The following is a 16,602-nucleotide window of genomic DNA, read 5'->3' as shown; positions in this document are numbered from 1 at the left end:
AAATTGAGTCACAGGGCCGTTTACAGCTTTTTTAAGGCCTGGTGCAAGACTCTACTTAGGGGGGCTCTAGTTTGCCAACATGATCCCAGGTATATGATGGATAAAAATTTCCCCGTATTTTTTTTTACACAATCATCCATTTATTTATGTGTATATTGTGTGAATAAAGTATACGGGAACCAGATAATTCAGTATTTATCACCAAAATATTCAATTAAATATCAAAAACAACATATTATTAGATTTTGGGAGCCCCCCCTGTTAAAATGTTAAATTCTTACAAACAAAAACTTGTGCAAATATAAAATCCAATATACCGTGTTGTATTTTATGTTGACAGCCTTGCATGATTAAAAATGTAACAGGGCACAGATATTTTTAAAAGCAAAATAATCCTTAGTGATAGACATAAATAGAACAAACTTAATCTGCTGGGTTCTTTTAGATCAACCTGTACAAAGACAGAATGCCCCCCGCTGACTGACATGCATACTGCCTGTGTCCAATACAAAAGAATGGTGAGCCTTTAAGCCAATAAATACAGGGCACAGACAGAGAGGCAAGGACAGGAGTTAAATACTGCAGTATTTACACGACTGCATGTGCTCAGGTGAAGGGGGGCTTAAGGGAGCAAGCCACAGTGCAAACACAACGTTAACTGCTCTATGGTGTATAGTCTATAGTCTACTAGTATATTAGTTTCAGAGTGATTTAAAAGAATAAAATAAAAAAATAGGATCGTACACTGTTGTTTTGCCTGTAATGTTCCACAATATGGTATTAAACTTATATAAGATGCATTTATACAATTACGGGTGTTTTTAATTGTCCAAAATACCTTTAAAAACATGCATTCTTACTGTCGCCTTTTCACAAATCTCACCTGTAAATTGGCCTGATGGTGTCTCTATGGAGATTGGTAAGTTATATACATGTATGTCATCCTTTAGAACAAGGGTGCCAGACTCAAATTCACAGAGGGCCAAAATTCAAAACTTAGACTAAGTCATGGGCCAAACTAAATATTTACTGAAAAATTTCAACAACATCTGCATGTTTTCTCTTCTTTCAAGATATGTAATGTTAAACCTTTTCTTATTAAAATCAATGTTTAATAATAGTTTTGCTTAAACATTGAATCCAGAACAAGCAAAATATAAAATAATAGCAACATTTTAAATAAATGTCTCTATAGTCTATCTGTAGCCAGCGGGCCTGCTCTTTTACCTATTTGATATGATCTCAAGGGCTAGATATAATTATATTGCGGACCAAATTTGGCCCCCGGGCCTGAGTTTGACATGTCTGCTTTAGAACATTGCAGGTAAAGCAATAGCATCGCCATGGAGACAAGTAGCAGGTGGGCTCTCTAGCAGAAAAGTTATAGAGTGCACCTTTAACAACAAAACAAAATCATTTAAATGGGGTGGATAGTTGCATAAAAATGTGTATGCATTTATGGAGAAGATTCACTAAACAATATATAAGAAGTGAACTAGTATAGACCCCCTCCAAGGCGTTGCTGTAAAGTTGCAATGGGATTCTTAACGTCTTAAGTCCATTCTAAATATACAGTATGTCTTGGTAAAGGTAGGATCAGCAGTGTGATTTAGCATAATTCTAAGTAAATTTGCCATGTGGTAATAAAAGTTTTTAATAATTTTGAAGTGTCTGTTGGTTTTTAATTTTGTATTTGAGACTGGTCCCTGCTAGACTGACTCATCAGCCGGTTTCACTTCGTGGAAACCGTCTGACCGTATGTGATGCGTCGTTAACAGACCTAACTGGTATCTTAAGCTTTTCCCAAATCTCGTGGGAAGAAGGGCAATAATGTCTTTCCCCTAATAAAATTCACCAAACATTCTCTTTGTTTTAGCTTTAAATCCTTGATCTCGGGAATCGTTGCCAACACAGAATGTCTGTCTTCGTCTACATCCACCTCGACCGCTTTGTTTACTGTTGTACTGTACCACAAAAGGGACCCAGACAGGCGCTTGAGTTTGACATCATGGCTTCACAGCTCTTCGCTGATTGGGCGGTGTTCGGTCTACAACTTCCTACCTATTTCTAATGTATTCTGATTCCTGTCTTAGTCGCTGGAGAGAACTGAAATGCCGGCAGAAAGGCTCGGTCCCTGCAAAAGAACCAAGTGTCCATTACTGAAGAATGCAATGCTTTACAGTGCAGCGTTTTGTCTGTATATAATGTTATTCTTATTAGGTTATTCACTAGACATCGTTTGGTGTTTTAACTCAGTAATCTTAAGTAGGACTGTAGATACACAGGCGATGTTGCCAACTGGGCTAATGCTTTGTCAGTGGCACTTCCTGACACATGGTGAACTCGGTTTTTGGAGATGAAACGTTATGGAGTCTCACCTAAATAATATCAAGATCATAGAAAAATAAAATAAATACATTAAAAATATGTTTTTAAAAATTACAATATAATACAATTTTTAAAAAGCTGTACTCCTGCCATTATATGTAAGTCTGTATGTTTGTGAAAATGATTACATCTTTTGGTTTTTTTTTTGTTTTTTTTTAACATCAAATAGGCCTTAACACAAACAAAACTGGTTATTATGCCTTCAAGCAAATATTCTACTATGTTTTACTACACTAATAAATTATTATTTTTTATTCACATTCTTTGAATTCATAAGCCATCTATTTCAGTTTTTTCCAAGCTCATTTTTTGTTTTGTTTTATAAATTACAATACATTTGAAATAAATTCCAATATTTAATTTTTATTTATTATTATTATTTTTATTTTACATTTGCCCATGGTCTACAATAATTAACTTGCGGTGCTTTCTTCAATTGGTTTCAATATTTAACACATACTGAAAGCTTTCTTTCCATCTGAATAGGCTGTATTGTATTCTCTGGCGCCAAGTTTCTTAAAAAGCAACATTTTGGACATTCTCACAATTGTTTCTTTTATGGTCTTTTTATCGTCTCTTTCCATCTAAGTAAATCTAAATCAAAAGAACAGACACTCACACATGAAGAGCTCTGTTTTTAAAGAAGTCATAATTTCAACAGCCATCTATGCACACAGATGCACTTTTGTACTCTGAAGAATGAAAGAAACCTTGTGATGGTTCACTTCGCTCGCCTTAAGCCAAAGTTGTTGCTATAGCTGTTCCTGTCATGTGAAAATACCAATTTAACTAGTGATTTAACCCTTTGCGTAACAATAGACTCCAACTGTCCGGAGTCAAATTACAAGTACAGTTTCCAGGTTTTGAATTTCGTCAGCTCAGTGTTTCGCATTGTTGGTGCTATATCAAGAGCAGCAGAGGCTAATTCCCAAATCCTCTTACGATCGGAGCTCTATTTCTGTTGGTCTATAGGTTTTTTCGAAAGCTCGGGCTGATTGGTTGGAGAGGGCATACGCATGACAAGAACAAGTCAGGGGCCAGACAGCTGAGAAGTTAGAGCAACACAGCAACTGGTGCTCTGCGATAAGGGTAAGGGCACTTCTTTTCAATATTTATGCATTATTGATTACAGCTTTTAAGTTTGGAGAGTGGTCTTGTTTATGCTGTGAAATACAAGACTTTAAATGTGACTTTTCTGTTTTTCTTGCTTGTCTCCATGGAGATGTTATAACTATACTAATGTAAATATAATATACAATGTGTTTAGGCATCCTTTACATCGTTTTTCAAAGCGAATATGTTTTGTAAATTCCCCCAAAATTCAAAATTCTAATATTTAAAGCGATTTATTTATTTCGTTATTTTTTTCCATAGGGTCTTAAATAATTGACTTGTGGTGCTTTGCTTTTTTGTAGATGATGTTGTTTATGCTGAAATATGGGACTTTAAAGGTGCATGATGTAACTTTTCTTGTCTCCATGGAGATGTTATAACTATACTAATATAAATAAATATTGTTTTCAATTATTAAAGTGTTAAAGTATGTAAACAGTGTATTTAACCATATTTTACATAGTTTTTCAAAGCAAATATGTTTTGTAAATTCCCCCAAAATTCAAAATTCTAATATTTAATTTTTATTATAATGTTTAATTTTTTTCATTTCCATAATTAAATCCTTAAATCCTTAAATAATTGACTTGTGGTGCTGTGCTTTTTTGTAGAATGTTGTTGTAATGTTAAATGTGGGACTTTAAAGGTGCATTCTGTAACTTTTCTGGTTTTCCTGCTTGTTTCCATGGAGATGTTATTGCTTAGTCTGGAACATTTCACAATATATGGCAATAAAAATTTACCTATTTATTCAATCAGAGGCTGCTAAAAATATACCAATATATAATATTCATTCTTATTGTGAGCAGGGTTGCCGCTCCGTAGATCTAACTTGTAACTTGGCCTGGCGGTGATACTGCATAATCTCCATTGAGTTAAATAGGCTTAATGCCATAATGTGGAACAATCAAGGCACACTAATAACATAACCAAGGAAACAAGAAAAGTTACAGAGTAGATCTTTAACCTTAATAAACTTAAACCAGTCAATTTGAGTGTGATTTCAGTTGTGTTATAGTTGTATTTTATTTTTTATTTGCACAAAAGTCTAAGCACATTTCAACAAATTACTGAACAAGCTGTGATTTTCCAAGGTTCAAGATTTAGAATTTGGATCATTTTGAGTATTTTAAATGCGTTTAGTAAATGCAATAGAAACTAGTTTAGTAATGTTTAGTAAATGCAATAGAAACCTGGTGGAACAACATGTTGATTGTGAACTTAGTCATGGGTCTGTATCTAATGGACTGCCACAAGTACGGGCTGATTTACAATGATAGTTTTGTTTATTCGACGCACCACATCTAACCTTCTATACAATGTGATGAAGCACGGAACATTGAGAATTACACAAACTATAAGTTCACATGGACTTATAAAAGTGTTGTTATTCACTGTTGAAAATGACATACTCTGTTACTGAGGTACTGAAATCAATAGTGAGATTCTTTTCTTTGGTATGGAAAGCAAGTTTATGATGTTTGTATCATGACAAAACTAAACTGGATAGCCTTGCAACACTAAAACTCAACTGTCCACAACACTGCATCTGATTCCACCTGATTTTACTTCTAAAAATGTGAAAAACTCAATTAGTTGATTTCACTAGTTCACCATTTCACACTGCAGCTGCATCCCTACAACAAGATCTTCCTCACCTACCTTGTGCATCCTAATTATTCACCATGATGAGTTTATACGAGCTTTTCACAACTTTCAGAGGCCAGGGTTTTGCCATGGCGATGACGCCAATAACAACTAGCATGCTAGCATCCACTTCCTGATTATCGGACAATAAAACGCTTTACAATGCACACAGTGGACTTATACAATATATCTGTACTGGGGCAAGACACATTTGACTGAAATACAAGTGAAATACATGTGACAGGTGAAAAAAATCATGTCTGGTCACTAAACAATTACCAAAAATTTAAATTGAAATAATAATAAATATATATATTTTTTTTATAAAATTACCTCAGCTTATTCCTTTTTGTGGTTAAAATGTGTTTATATGCTGTAATTTATATACATTGAATTATTGAATAATATTAACCACACATTTTAAAAAATATATTATTAACAGCATTATGTACAGGACCTTTACAGTATACATTTGAGTTACTCAATTATAGAATCAGTAAATAGTAAATAAATTTGTGACTATAACAACCCAAGATCCAATTCCACGTGCTGTAAAGCTAATAACAACTAGTATGCTAACGTCCGCTCCCTGATTATCGGACAATCAAACGCTTTATAATGCACACATCAATCTATCAATCAATCAAACTTTATTTATAAAGTGCTTTTTATACAAAATGTAACTTTAGTGCTTTACAGTGATTAAAAACAATCCCACATTTCTTTCCTACCACCCACTTATCCAGCCTCCACACCTGCCCGACCCCACATAACCAAACAACACAAACACACACACATGCACACACACTCATAAACAGTCACACACACGCGCGCACACACACATGCAAACATGGTAAAATACACAAAAATTTAATTTAATTTAACCAAAATTTTAAAAATATACCATCATCTTATACATCATGAATGCATCACCTTTACGTTACTTAATTTAGAATCAATAAATAAATATGTTACTATATACATCCCAAGCTCCAGTTGCCGTCCAGCGGTGAGCAGCGTGAGCGTGTGGATGCAGGGGTTAGAGGTGGACGGATATCAGGAACTGGACAGCGCTAACTGGAACTCTTAAGGATCGGACTTTTAATCTAATGAGATATCAGCTCTGCACACGTCACGCTCGCATTGTCGACATCATCCAACTCCTTATTTGGCACTGACCAAGCCAAGCATTCAAGACCATTAATAGGATAGACAGCCAGGGGTCAAAGGTTAAATTGATCTGAATGTGACTGCAGTTAGCTGGAGGTGGTGTTGGGTTTAATTCTTTGGAAATGTTTTAGTTGCAGAATACTGAATATACCTGCATTAAAATGTGTTTTGTAATATATTCTGTTATATGATCCAATTAGAGGAATGTATTCTGAATACTTTTATGGTGATTTGCATTATATTAGTGCAAAAAAACATATTATTTAAACAGCTTTATGTCTGTTTTTTATGTTATTTAGATCACCATTAGCATCAGCATATTAATCCTGAATCATGCACTCACTTTTTTGTATTTTTCTCACTGGAACCATGCAGTTTAAAACACACCTATTATGCAAAATCAGCTTTATAGAGCTTTACCAGGTTATAATTGTATTTGGAGTGATTTGTGCATGTTTGAGTCATTTTTAATCACTTATTTTGAAAATGCAATATTGCCAGTCAACCTGGCCCATGCCCACTGCTCTGTACTTACTTCATTTTCCAATTTTATTTTCTTAATTGGTGATACACTTAGGATTCAGCAACATCACGTAGTAATTTTGGTGCAAAAAACCCCAACAACATCAATAGGAGATCCCGACTCTTTGTTGTGATAACGTTTACGATGATGTCAGACTTGCAGACTTGTTCATTTTAGATCAATATTGCGACTTAAAATGAGCAAAATATAACATAATGATCCACTGGTATCATCAATTGTAACTATATAGCCGAGACAAGCACATTATGTCTTCCTTAAAGCTTGAATTGCATTGTGGGGAAGCTGATCAAGTTCTGTTCTTAGAAAAGTTATTGTATTCTGAATAGAACCAAACTTGTACATACACGTGTTTTGGTCTCTTCTCGCCACAGTTTGAAGGTTATTTTGTGAAACTTTGTTTTTCTTCGTGCGGTCTCTCGTGTGAGTTAAAACAAAGCTAAATGCGCAGCGTGATCAGTTGCCGCACAGTAATCCTCTTAGACAGCATTACTTTAATTGAAATCGTCTCCCAATGTATGCACAAGTTATAATTACCCTCAGACGACAAACTGCACTTTTCATATAGACCATGAGACACTACTTCATTTAACTGGTCTAAATGAGGTCACAAAGCTGCTGTGTGCAACATTCAAACATGTCTATAAGCATTTAACCTCATGCATATTATTATTTTATGTTTTCTATTGATACTTTGAAGCTGAATATCAATAGAAAAATTTGTCACTTTCAACTTTTTGTTAAAAATAAAAACACCTAAACAGGATCATGAACTCTTGCACTGATCACACGCTCCTGGAAATGTGCTTTTGAAATCCATTTTTTATTTTGTCTTGAGTTTTGAGATGATTTTAAAACTTTTTGGACAGTGTTTGCTAATATGTGCTTTGCGTCTCCATGGTAACTGCTGAACACACCACCATACAGATACATTGAGAACACCCTCAGTGTGACATCACTGCAAACTATCAATTGTTCCACTTATAAACTTTATGGTGTTATAGAAATAATAGTCATTCCTCATCAGCCGGTTTCACTTCGTGGAAACAGTCTGACCTCGCAGCATTAGGATTTGTTCGCTTGTCGGTAGGCAAGTACTTTTTTTATTTAACCAATCACTGCTATTTGGTCGTGACATATGTAATACACCAAATCTCTCCAAATCCTTAGTAAAATTCACCAAACGTTCTCTTTGTTCTGGCTTTAAATCCTTGATCTCGGGAATCGTTGCCAACACAGAATGTCTGTCTTCGTCTACATCCATCTCAACCGCTTTGTTTACTGTTGTGCTGTACCACAAAACGGACCCAGACAGGAGCTTGAGTTTGACGTCATGGCTTCTGGTCTACAAATTCTGGGGTTCTTGCAAACCGTCTAGTGGATTCCAAATCCTTACCTAGTCGCTGGAGAGAAATGAAATTGAGCAGAGGCACTAGGTGGGTCTGACATGGAGACAAGCAGTGAAACCAGCACTCCAAGTTAGTGGTCAGATCTGTGGAGAGGAAACCCCTCTCGCACTAAGAATGCATGTCTTTCAAGGTATTTTAATGTATAATGAAATGAGTGCAAGATATCCTTAATGTTTTGTTGCATTCTTGTAAGCAACAACATCTCCATGGAAACAAGCACGTGCGGATCAACCACCAGAAATGTTACATGTTGCTTCTTTAATGATTGTATTTCTTGTGTGTGCAGGTAAGAATAGCACCTGCAAAAATGTCTGACCGACTCCTGGACCTTGATGAGTCTGCCACCCAAACAGGTGAAGTAACATTGATTCATAGACATTTTAACATAAGTGATGCCACTTTAGTTTTGTCTTCGATTATGATATTTTCAAAAGTTATTAATTTAGTTATAATGTTTTGACCTAAAAAGGTAATAAATATAAGCAATGCCAAATGGTTTGTTCATTTGCCATATAAACTAGTATTGAAATGGATGTATTTATATTTTTCCAGGGCCAAAGGGTGTGATCAATGACTGGCGGAGGTTTAAACTGGAGAGCATGGATAAGGAGAGTCTTCCTCCAGCCAAGAGGGAGCTGCTCCGACAGATGTCCTCCCCCGGCAAACCCAAGGACGGGGACAACATCGCAGAACAGAACAGAAAGGTACTGCTCTCTATATAATAACACATAAGAAAGGCTGTATTTATATAGACACACACATCACATCTAAACACATCACATCAAAACTGGGACTAAATGAGGGCAAGATTGGGATTAAACCACGAGTAAATCAGGACTGAACCAGGACTAGATCAGGATTGACCTTGTACTAGATCAGGACTAAACCAGAACTTGAAAGGGACCAAACCAAGTCTACAATAATCATATAAACGTGTTAAAGGTGATGTAGCTTTTCTGGTGGAGGATCTGCTATCTGTTTGTCTGAAGCTGTTGATGCTTTGCCTGGGATGCTCCACAGTATAGCTCCATGGATACAAGGCGGTCAAGTTATAGGTCAGATCTGTGGAAAAACAAGCCAGCTCACAGTAAAAAAAAAGCATGTTTTTCAAGGAGTTTGTTTGAAAATATGTAAAATAGATAGCTTTAAGTGAACATTCCAGGCAAAGCAATAACATCTCTATGGAGACAGCAGGTATTGCCTCATCAGAAAATATACATATACCATCTTTAACCCAGTAAGATGTAATTTGTGAAAAAAAAATATATATATATTGTTAAAAAATAGAACATGAATTAGTTACATGGAAGGAACAAAGTCGAAAGCATTCAGAATTCCGATGGTCAGCATTTAAACAGAACAAATTCATACTCAGGATTTTTTCTTAATACTGTGATTGATTTGCAGTCTTGTGCTGTGCTGGTTCTTAGCACAGAGGTTTCTAGCTGCAGTCTCTGGTATTCATGTATTTGCCACCAAGCCCTGCTCTGCAAAAACTAAAAATCTATTTATCTATCCAAGTTAAGTTTTACTTGAGTAAAAAAAAGTTTTATAATGAATTTGAATAAATTTTGTCCACCAATGGAACAAAGCTTTTTTTTTTTTTTTTTTTTTTTTTTTTAAAAATGTGAAAATACATCCTGCTACACTTAAGAAAAACAACAACTAATAAGAAAATAAGAAACAAAATCAAATAGTGCTTGAATTAAGAAAAACACACTCATTGGTAGATCATTTTACTTGTCAAGTTGAATCTACTCAAATAAAGTCAAATGTTCATAATTTAAGTCATTTTAACTTACTTAGATATTAGTGTGTTGTTGGCGTCCTGAGTTGACTGGGGCCTTAAGTTGCTTTCATGAGTGGAAGTACAGGAGGCGGTATTATGTAATGTGGTTATGGGCCTCAACAATTGCCAATGTACAGAACAAACAGAGCTTATTTTCCTGTGTTCAGAAGAGGTGAAGTCAGCTCAGGCCGTGTGTGACAAGACTTAACTTTAACACACAGCCCTAAATGAACTCATATTTCATTCAAAACATGCAAACAAAACATTCTTTTAGATTGCAACACTTTGGCCCTGTGGAAAAGTCATTTGGATGTTGATTTAAAGCTTGTAGTGGAAGAAGTACTACATTTGTTACTTAAGTACAGATATACACACACAAAAAGTAAAAGTGTAAGCATCAAGAGGATGTAAACATTTTGTCTCATAAATTAGTCATAACATGTTTTCTCCATGTTTGTAAATGATAATTAACTATGATAATGAGCGGGTCAGTTTTAGCAAATGATTAGTTAATGGTTAATAAACATTTCTATATGATTTGTAGGTATGCTTAAAAAAATTGCTAGAGGAGAAAGAAAGAAGTATAATGTACAGATACCTGCTCTTAAATGTAATGAAGTAAAAGTACAGGCACCTTAATTATACTTATGTACAATCTGTTCAATCCCTGTCATCCAGGTAGCAAAAGAAAGTGTTCTGTTCTGTTGACAGAAGTAAATGTGTTTTTGTTTAGTACAATGTTATTTTCCACCACTGTTTAAAGCAGAGGTCATCAAACTAAGGCCCACAGGCCGACTCTGGCCCTCCACGCCCCTTTGACCAGTCCCCCAGCCCTTCTGCCTCCCACCACTTGAACTGGTCCTATGAGTTTTTTTTAAATTACTTTTTGGCAAATAATTATACATTTGCATTTTGTATTTTGTTGCTTTTTTCAATTAAAATGTATATTTAATTGAAGTATTTATACTTAAATAATTATATGATGTATTTACATTTGCCGCAGAATTTTCGCCACCTGACAAGCCTGAGATCAGACAGTGAAAGTCAACATACACACAGAGTTCTGTAGTGCAGTTAAAGACAGCAAAAGGACTCGTGTTAAAGTACGAAAATTTGACAGAGAGTTCAGAGTTTTCAAAGAACATTGGACGACTGATTATTTTTTGTTCTGCGTAAGGAGCGTGCAGTTTGTCTGGTATGTAAAGAAAGTGTGGCAGTTTTCTAAGAATATAATCTGCATCTTCAGGGTCATACAATTCTGTTACACGGCCGACCCGACCCCATCCATCCCCATCACAGTCAGGAGCGATAATGTGGCCCCCAGAGAAAAAAGTTTGCTGACCCCTGGTTTAGGGCAACAGATCTTTAATTTTGTGTTCTTCTGTAACTCATTCTCAGTTGCTTTAACCCCTGCTGTCTCTTCACAGATGAGTGTCCAGGAGTACGAGATGCTGAAGGAGGAGGACGAAGGCTGTCTGAAGAAATACCGCAAGCGCTGTATGCAGGAGATGCATGAGAAACTGAGCATTGGACCTCGCTTTGCGGGCGTGCACGAGCTGGAGAGCGGGGATGCCTTCCTGGAGGTCATAGAGAAGGAGCACCACAGCACCCTGGTCGTGGTCCACATATACAAGCTGGGCCTCAAAACCTGCGAGGACCTCAACCACTGCCTGGACTGCCTGGCCACAGAATACCCCACCGTCAAGTTCTGCAGGATCAACGCCGTCTCCTCCGGGGCGTCTGAGCGTTTTTCCGATGACGTCCTGCCCACTCTGCTGGTTTACAAAGCCGGAGAACTCATCGGGAATTTTCTGGCCTGCACGCAGCATCTAAACCAGGAGTTTTTTGCGACGGATGTGGAAGCATTTCTCAACAGTTACGGTCTCCTGCCTGAAAAAGAGCTCCCGTGTTTGGATGATGAGGAGGAGAATGATGTTGAGTGACCGCGATTATAACTCTGGAGAGGATGACTGTAAGGGCTTTGACAGATACCAAAGACTATTGATACCTTTCAGATGATGTCGACAACATTCTTTGTGGGGGTGAAACTACACAATCTGAACATTAAGAACTGGCTTAGTTGGAACTTCTGATTTGTGCTGTCGAACAAGTCCGTCACTCACAAGCTAGCATCAACCAACAGTTTTTCAGTTGGTCTCTTTCATTATTTTTGTTGAAGATCAAACATCTCAACAGGAACATGGACACTCTTACTCATCACAGGCTCCTGAAAATGTGTTGCTTAAACCCATTTTATATTTTTTCTTGAGTTTTCAGACAGTCTAAAAACATATCAGGCTGTGTTTGTGTTCAATGTATGCGTCGTGTCACCCTGGTAACTGCTGAACATTCTTCCGTAGACATACATGAAGTCACCCCTCCCCCAGTGTGATGTCACTGCGAAGTATCAATATGACTAATATACCAGACTGTCCACTATAGTCCATTAGAATGTTTGTGTTATCCACTGTCTGATAAAACGCTCCCAAGGCTGGTTTCACTCACATGGTTTTGGCTGCTGGGGTTTCTGTGGTTGATAAAGTTCCTGGAAGTTAATAAAAAAAAAAACTATAAAATGACTGAACTAACATAACCTTATCCATGTCATTGGAGGATCTGATGGACTGAAAAAATACAGTTTACTGGCAGTTATGTGTAAGATAGATGGGAATAGGGCATCATACAATCTGAACATTGTGCTGTATTTAAACTATGACAGAAAATTGAACACATTTAAGCCACTATGTATAACTTTTTAGCCAAAAAATACACCAAGTCAGATTTTGGTTATGTTTATTGCACTGAAAACCATGCGTCTCTAAGTGGGCTTGCATCTCCATAAACCTGACTCTTCTTTGGTCTGGAAAAGGGCTTCCTTTATCTCCCATGTTTTTGTTTTTTTTCTATTTTCATGGAATCATACAGGTGACATGCTACGTCCATGAAGTTACATACTTTTTATTGTACCTTAAACCTCCTATATTACACAAAATAGATTTTTGTGTTAGCCAGAGTGTTGGAGACGTGTGGAGACACTTTTTTAAAATTCAAAATTCCATCCAGTCCTTGTCTTTGCAGAGGTCGCTGGTGCTAGGCTAGTGCATGTCAGTGGCCATAGTTAGCCTGACAAAAAAACAGTCTTTCCAACTCCACAAATTATTATTATTATTACTCCAGACTGTCGATGTAAATGTCTGTGTTGATAGAATAATGTTTGAAAAAAAACTAACCTTGTATCGCATGAATCGTCACACGTTGAGGGACTATCTTCTCATATATCAGTCCACCTCTGCCAAGCTTTCTATCAGGAAGTACAACTTGCTGCTGCTCAGACATAAATCCTTCAAATGCAAAGTTGGCTTTACTTCTAAGATTATTCTATCGACACAGACATTTACATTGACAGTCTGGCGTAATAATAGATTTGCTTCAGGTGTTTTGTGGAGTGGGTAAAACTGTTTTCAGTGGCAGGCTAACTATGGCCATTGACAAGCACTAGCCTAGCACCAGCGACCTCTGCAAATACAAGAACTGGATGGAATATTATAAAAAGTGTCTCCACATGTCTCCAACACTCTGGCTCACTAGGAAATGAGGTCCTATGTCCAAAATTCCAGACCTTTCCCTTCCCTTTAATCTATTTTATAATGTTGTTACCTCCTCAAAATCACACCTGGAGTTGTATTTTGTTTCATTCACACATGTCTGAATAACCCTTTGCTATTAGTCTTTCTACATCGCCAAAGCTCAAAATGTTCTGTTCCACCTTGTGATATCATGAATGTAGTTTTCAAGTTAACAGCTACCTTTTACTTTTTGTTCAGTAGAAACTGACAATTCCAAGGCTGAAAAGATCCAAATAACTTTAAAAGCACAATGGAGCAGTTCCTGTTTTATCACATGACATGACTCAAGGTGGAACAGAGTGTTTTCTGTTTGAGGGAAGAACTCAGCCTAAATATGCAGGGTTTCTGTGGTAAATGAAGTGTGTGAACGAAACAAAACACAACTATGGGCATGTTTTTGATTTGATCATAATAGAAAGTGGCGTAATATGGGCCTTTTAAGATACCGATCATAGTTTTGTTATCATCTAGAAACCATCTTTGTGAAACCAGTCTAATGTGGGTTTATGTAAATATGGGGGTAGTATAGATTGATGCAAAGATATAATTGTTCAAAGTCACTACACCATTCAAGACAAGAGCCAAAATCTGAAATACTGTAAATTTCCAGAACTGCAAAACAATGTTAGAAGACTTTACATATTGTATATAAGCTTTAAAGTACTCATTAAAAGAGCAGTGTGGTGGAACTTTATTTCTATTGTCTATTGCAGTGTATTTCACTTCTCTGAGCATAATTTTTGGTTAGAAAGATTCCATGGCAGACCAGGGTTGTTACCAAATTACACCATTTGGAAAGAGAATGTTGGAAATATTTTTATTCCCCTGGTGCTTGGTTCTTTCTATTTGGCAATGCTGGTTGTTTTGCTTTCTCAGAAGTTCAAAAGTTGCCCAGGAAACTTCAAAATGAAAAGAATGTGTTAATGTTAAATGCAAACTGAAATTACATTAGATTTTTGTCCTAAAACACACTTGGTAATATTGACAAAATTTACTCTTATAAACTTTAAGGGGACAGTCTGAATTTTGGACATAGGACCTCATTTCCTAGTGAGCCAGAGTGTTGGAAACGTGTGGAGACACTTTTTAAAATACTCCATCCAGTCCTTGTGTTTGCAGAGGTCGCTGGTGTTAGGCCATAGTTATCCTGCCACTAAAGTCTTACTCACTCCACAAAACACCCGAAGCAAAACAATTATAATGCCAGACTGTCGATGTAAATATCTGTGTCGATATAATCATTTTAGAAGTAAAACCAACCTTGCATTTGAAGGATTTCTGTCTGAGCAGCAGCAGTGAGTTGTACTTCCTGATCGAAAGCTTGGCAACGGCGAACTGATATATGAGAAAATAGTCCCTCAACATGCAACGATTCATGCAATGGAAGGTTAGTTTTATTTCAAACATTATTCTGTCAACACAGACATTTACATTGACAGTCTGGTGTAATAATAGATTTGCTTCAGGTGCTTTGTGGAGTCGGTAAGACTGTTTTTCATGACAGGATAACTATGGCCATTGACATGCACGAGCCTAGCACCAGTGACCTCTGCTAATAGAAGGATTAGATGGAATTTTTAAAGAAGTGTCTCCACACGTCTCCGACACTCTGGCTCACTAGGAAATGAGGTCCTATGTCCAAAATTCTGAACCGTCCCTTTAAGCTATGTTATAATACTGTTAACTCAAAAATATACCTGGAGTTATGTTTTGTTTCATTCACGCATATTTGAGTTACACTTTATTATTCAGTCTGTCTACTCCAAAGCTGAAAATGCTCTGTTCTACTTTGTAATGTCATGAAGTGGTCGTTAACAGCTACTTTTTTTCTTCAGTTCAGTAGAGATTGGCAATTCCATCAAAGAAATTACGAAAATGATGCTTGTGAAGGTGTATTGAGTTTAAAAACACAGTATTACCACATGGCACAAGTGTTTTTAGTTTGAGAGAAGAACTCAGTCTAAATATGCAGATTTTGTGTGAATGAAACAAAACACACAGGTATGTTTTTGATGTGGATACAGCATAATAATATAGATCAGAAAATAGTGTAATATGGGCGCTTTAAGGCACACTTGTGTTCCCAGGCTCTGTGGTTTAAACTCACTTTTCTATTATGCAAGTCTTGGACATACTCTTCCAGAAATGTCCAGACATTCCATTTTACATAATTTAGGTTTGGAGCCAAGCCAGACACTTAACTGGATATTCCCAAGCCCAGCCCTCTTCCCGGTTGAGCAGAGCAGCCTCATCTGGAAAAAGAATTTGTAAGAGTGAATTTTAATGAATGAAACATCTTTTTGACGTCAGTGTGCAGCAGATAAACCTCTTCTGTTTAGATTGTGTTATGAAACAACGAAAAGCACAGTAGCTCTTCATATTACTCACCAGTGTATTGACTCACAACAACAGTCATGTTTAAAATAGACGTAGTAAAGCTATTTTTAGTACTGCATTGTCACTGAGTGGTCATACACGCATGAGGGGTAAGGTTATGGTAGTTCAAATTAGAAACTTAAAATGAAATATGAAATTATTTAAAGGTTCTCTATGTAAATTTTCTAGTGGGAGTTGGGTCCGTCACCTGCTCGTTCCCATGGAGATGTTATTGCTTTGTCTGGAATTATGCTCATGTATCTTCAAGAAGACAAGCAGGTGACGCTACCAGACCAAGTTACAGGTCATATCTGTGGAGAGGGGAGCCTGCGTCTGCCACCTGCTTGTTTCAGTGCTTTGCCTGGCATTATCTCTTGCAAATTGGCGCTACTAGTTACAGGTCAGGTCTGTGGAGAGGTGACCGCCCTCACAGTTAAAATGCATGTTTTTTTAAGGTATTTTTAGTAACACACACTTCTAATAAGATGTTTAATACCATACTATGGAACTTTCCAGGCAAATCAATAACATCTCCACTGAGAC

General features: G+C 36.7%; 1 protein-coding gene across 1 annotated transcript; it reads left to right on the top strand.

Moving 5' to 3' along the window:
* The first annotated feature begins 8,575 nt into the window (after positions 1-8,575).
* pdcb (phosducin b) lies at positions 8,576-12,000 on the top strand. The gene is made up of 3 exons (XM_055164928.1): positions 8,576-8,621; positions 8,821-8,972; positions 11,485-12,000. The coding sequence occupies exons 1-3, from the start codon at positions 8,576-8,578 to the stop codon at positions 11,998-12,000; spliced, it is 714 nt and encodes a 237-aa protein (XP_055020903.1).
* Positions 12,001-16,602: the final 4,602 nt, after the last annotated feature.

The sequence above is a fragment of the Boleophthalmus pectinirostris genome, unplaced genomic scaffold (assembly GCF_026225935.1).
Source record: "Boleophthalmus pectinirostris isolate CB_2022bp ecotype Guang Dong unplaced genomic scaffold, ASM2622593v1 HiC_scaffold_7, whole genome shotgun sequence".
Taxonomy (NCBI): Eukaryota; Metazoa; Chordata; class Actinopteri; order Gobiiformes; family Gobiidae; genus Boleophthalmus; species Boleophthalmus pectinirostris.
This window is presented reverse-complemented; position numbering and strand designations above follow the sequence as displayed.

Excerpts from the sequence above, each read along its gene's own strand:
- pdcb (XM_055164928.1), top strand. The coding sequence starts at position 8,576 with ATGTCTGACCGACTCCTGGACCTTGATGAGTCTGCCACCCAAACAG. Across the intron at positions 8,622-8,820 it reads TGAGTCTGCCACCCAAACAG|GGCCAAAGGGTGTGATCAAT; the intron begins GTGAAGTAACAT and ends ATATTTTTCCAG. Across the intron at positions 8,973-11,484 it reads TCGCAGAACAGAACAGAAAG|ATGAGTGTCCAGGAGTACGA; the intron begins GTACTGCTCTCT and ends GTCTCTTCACAG.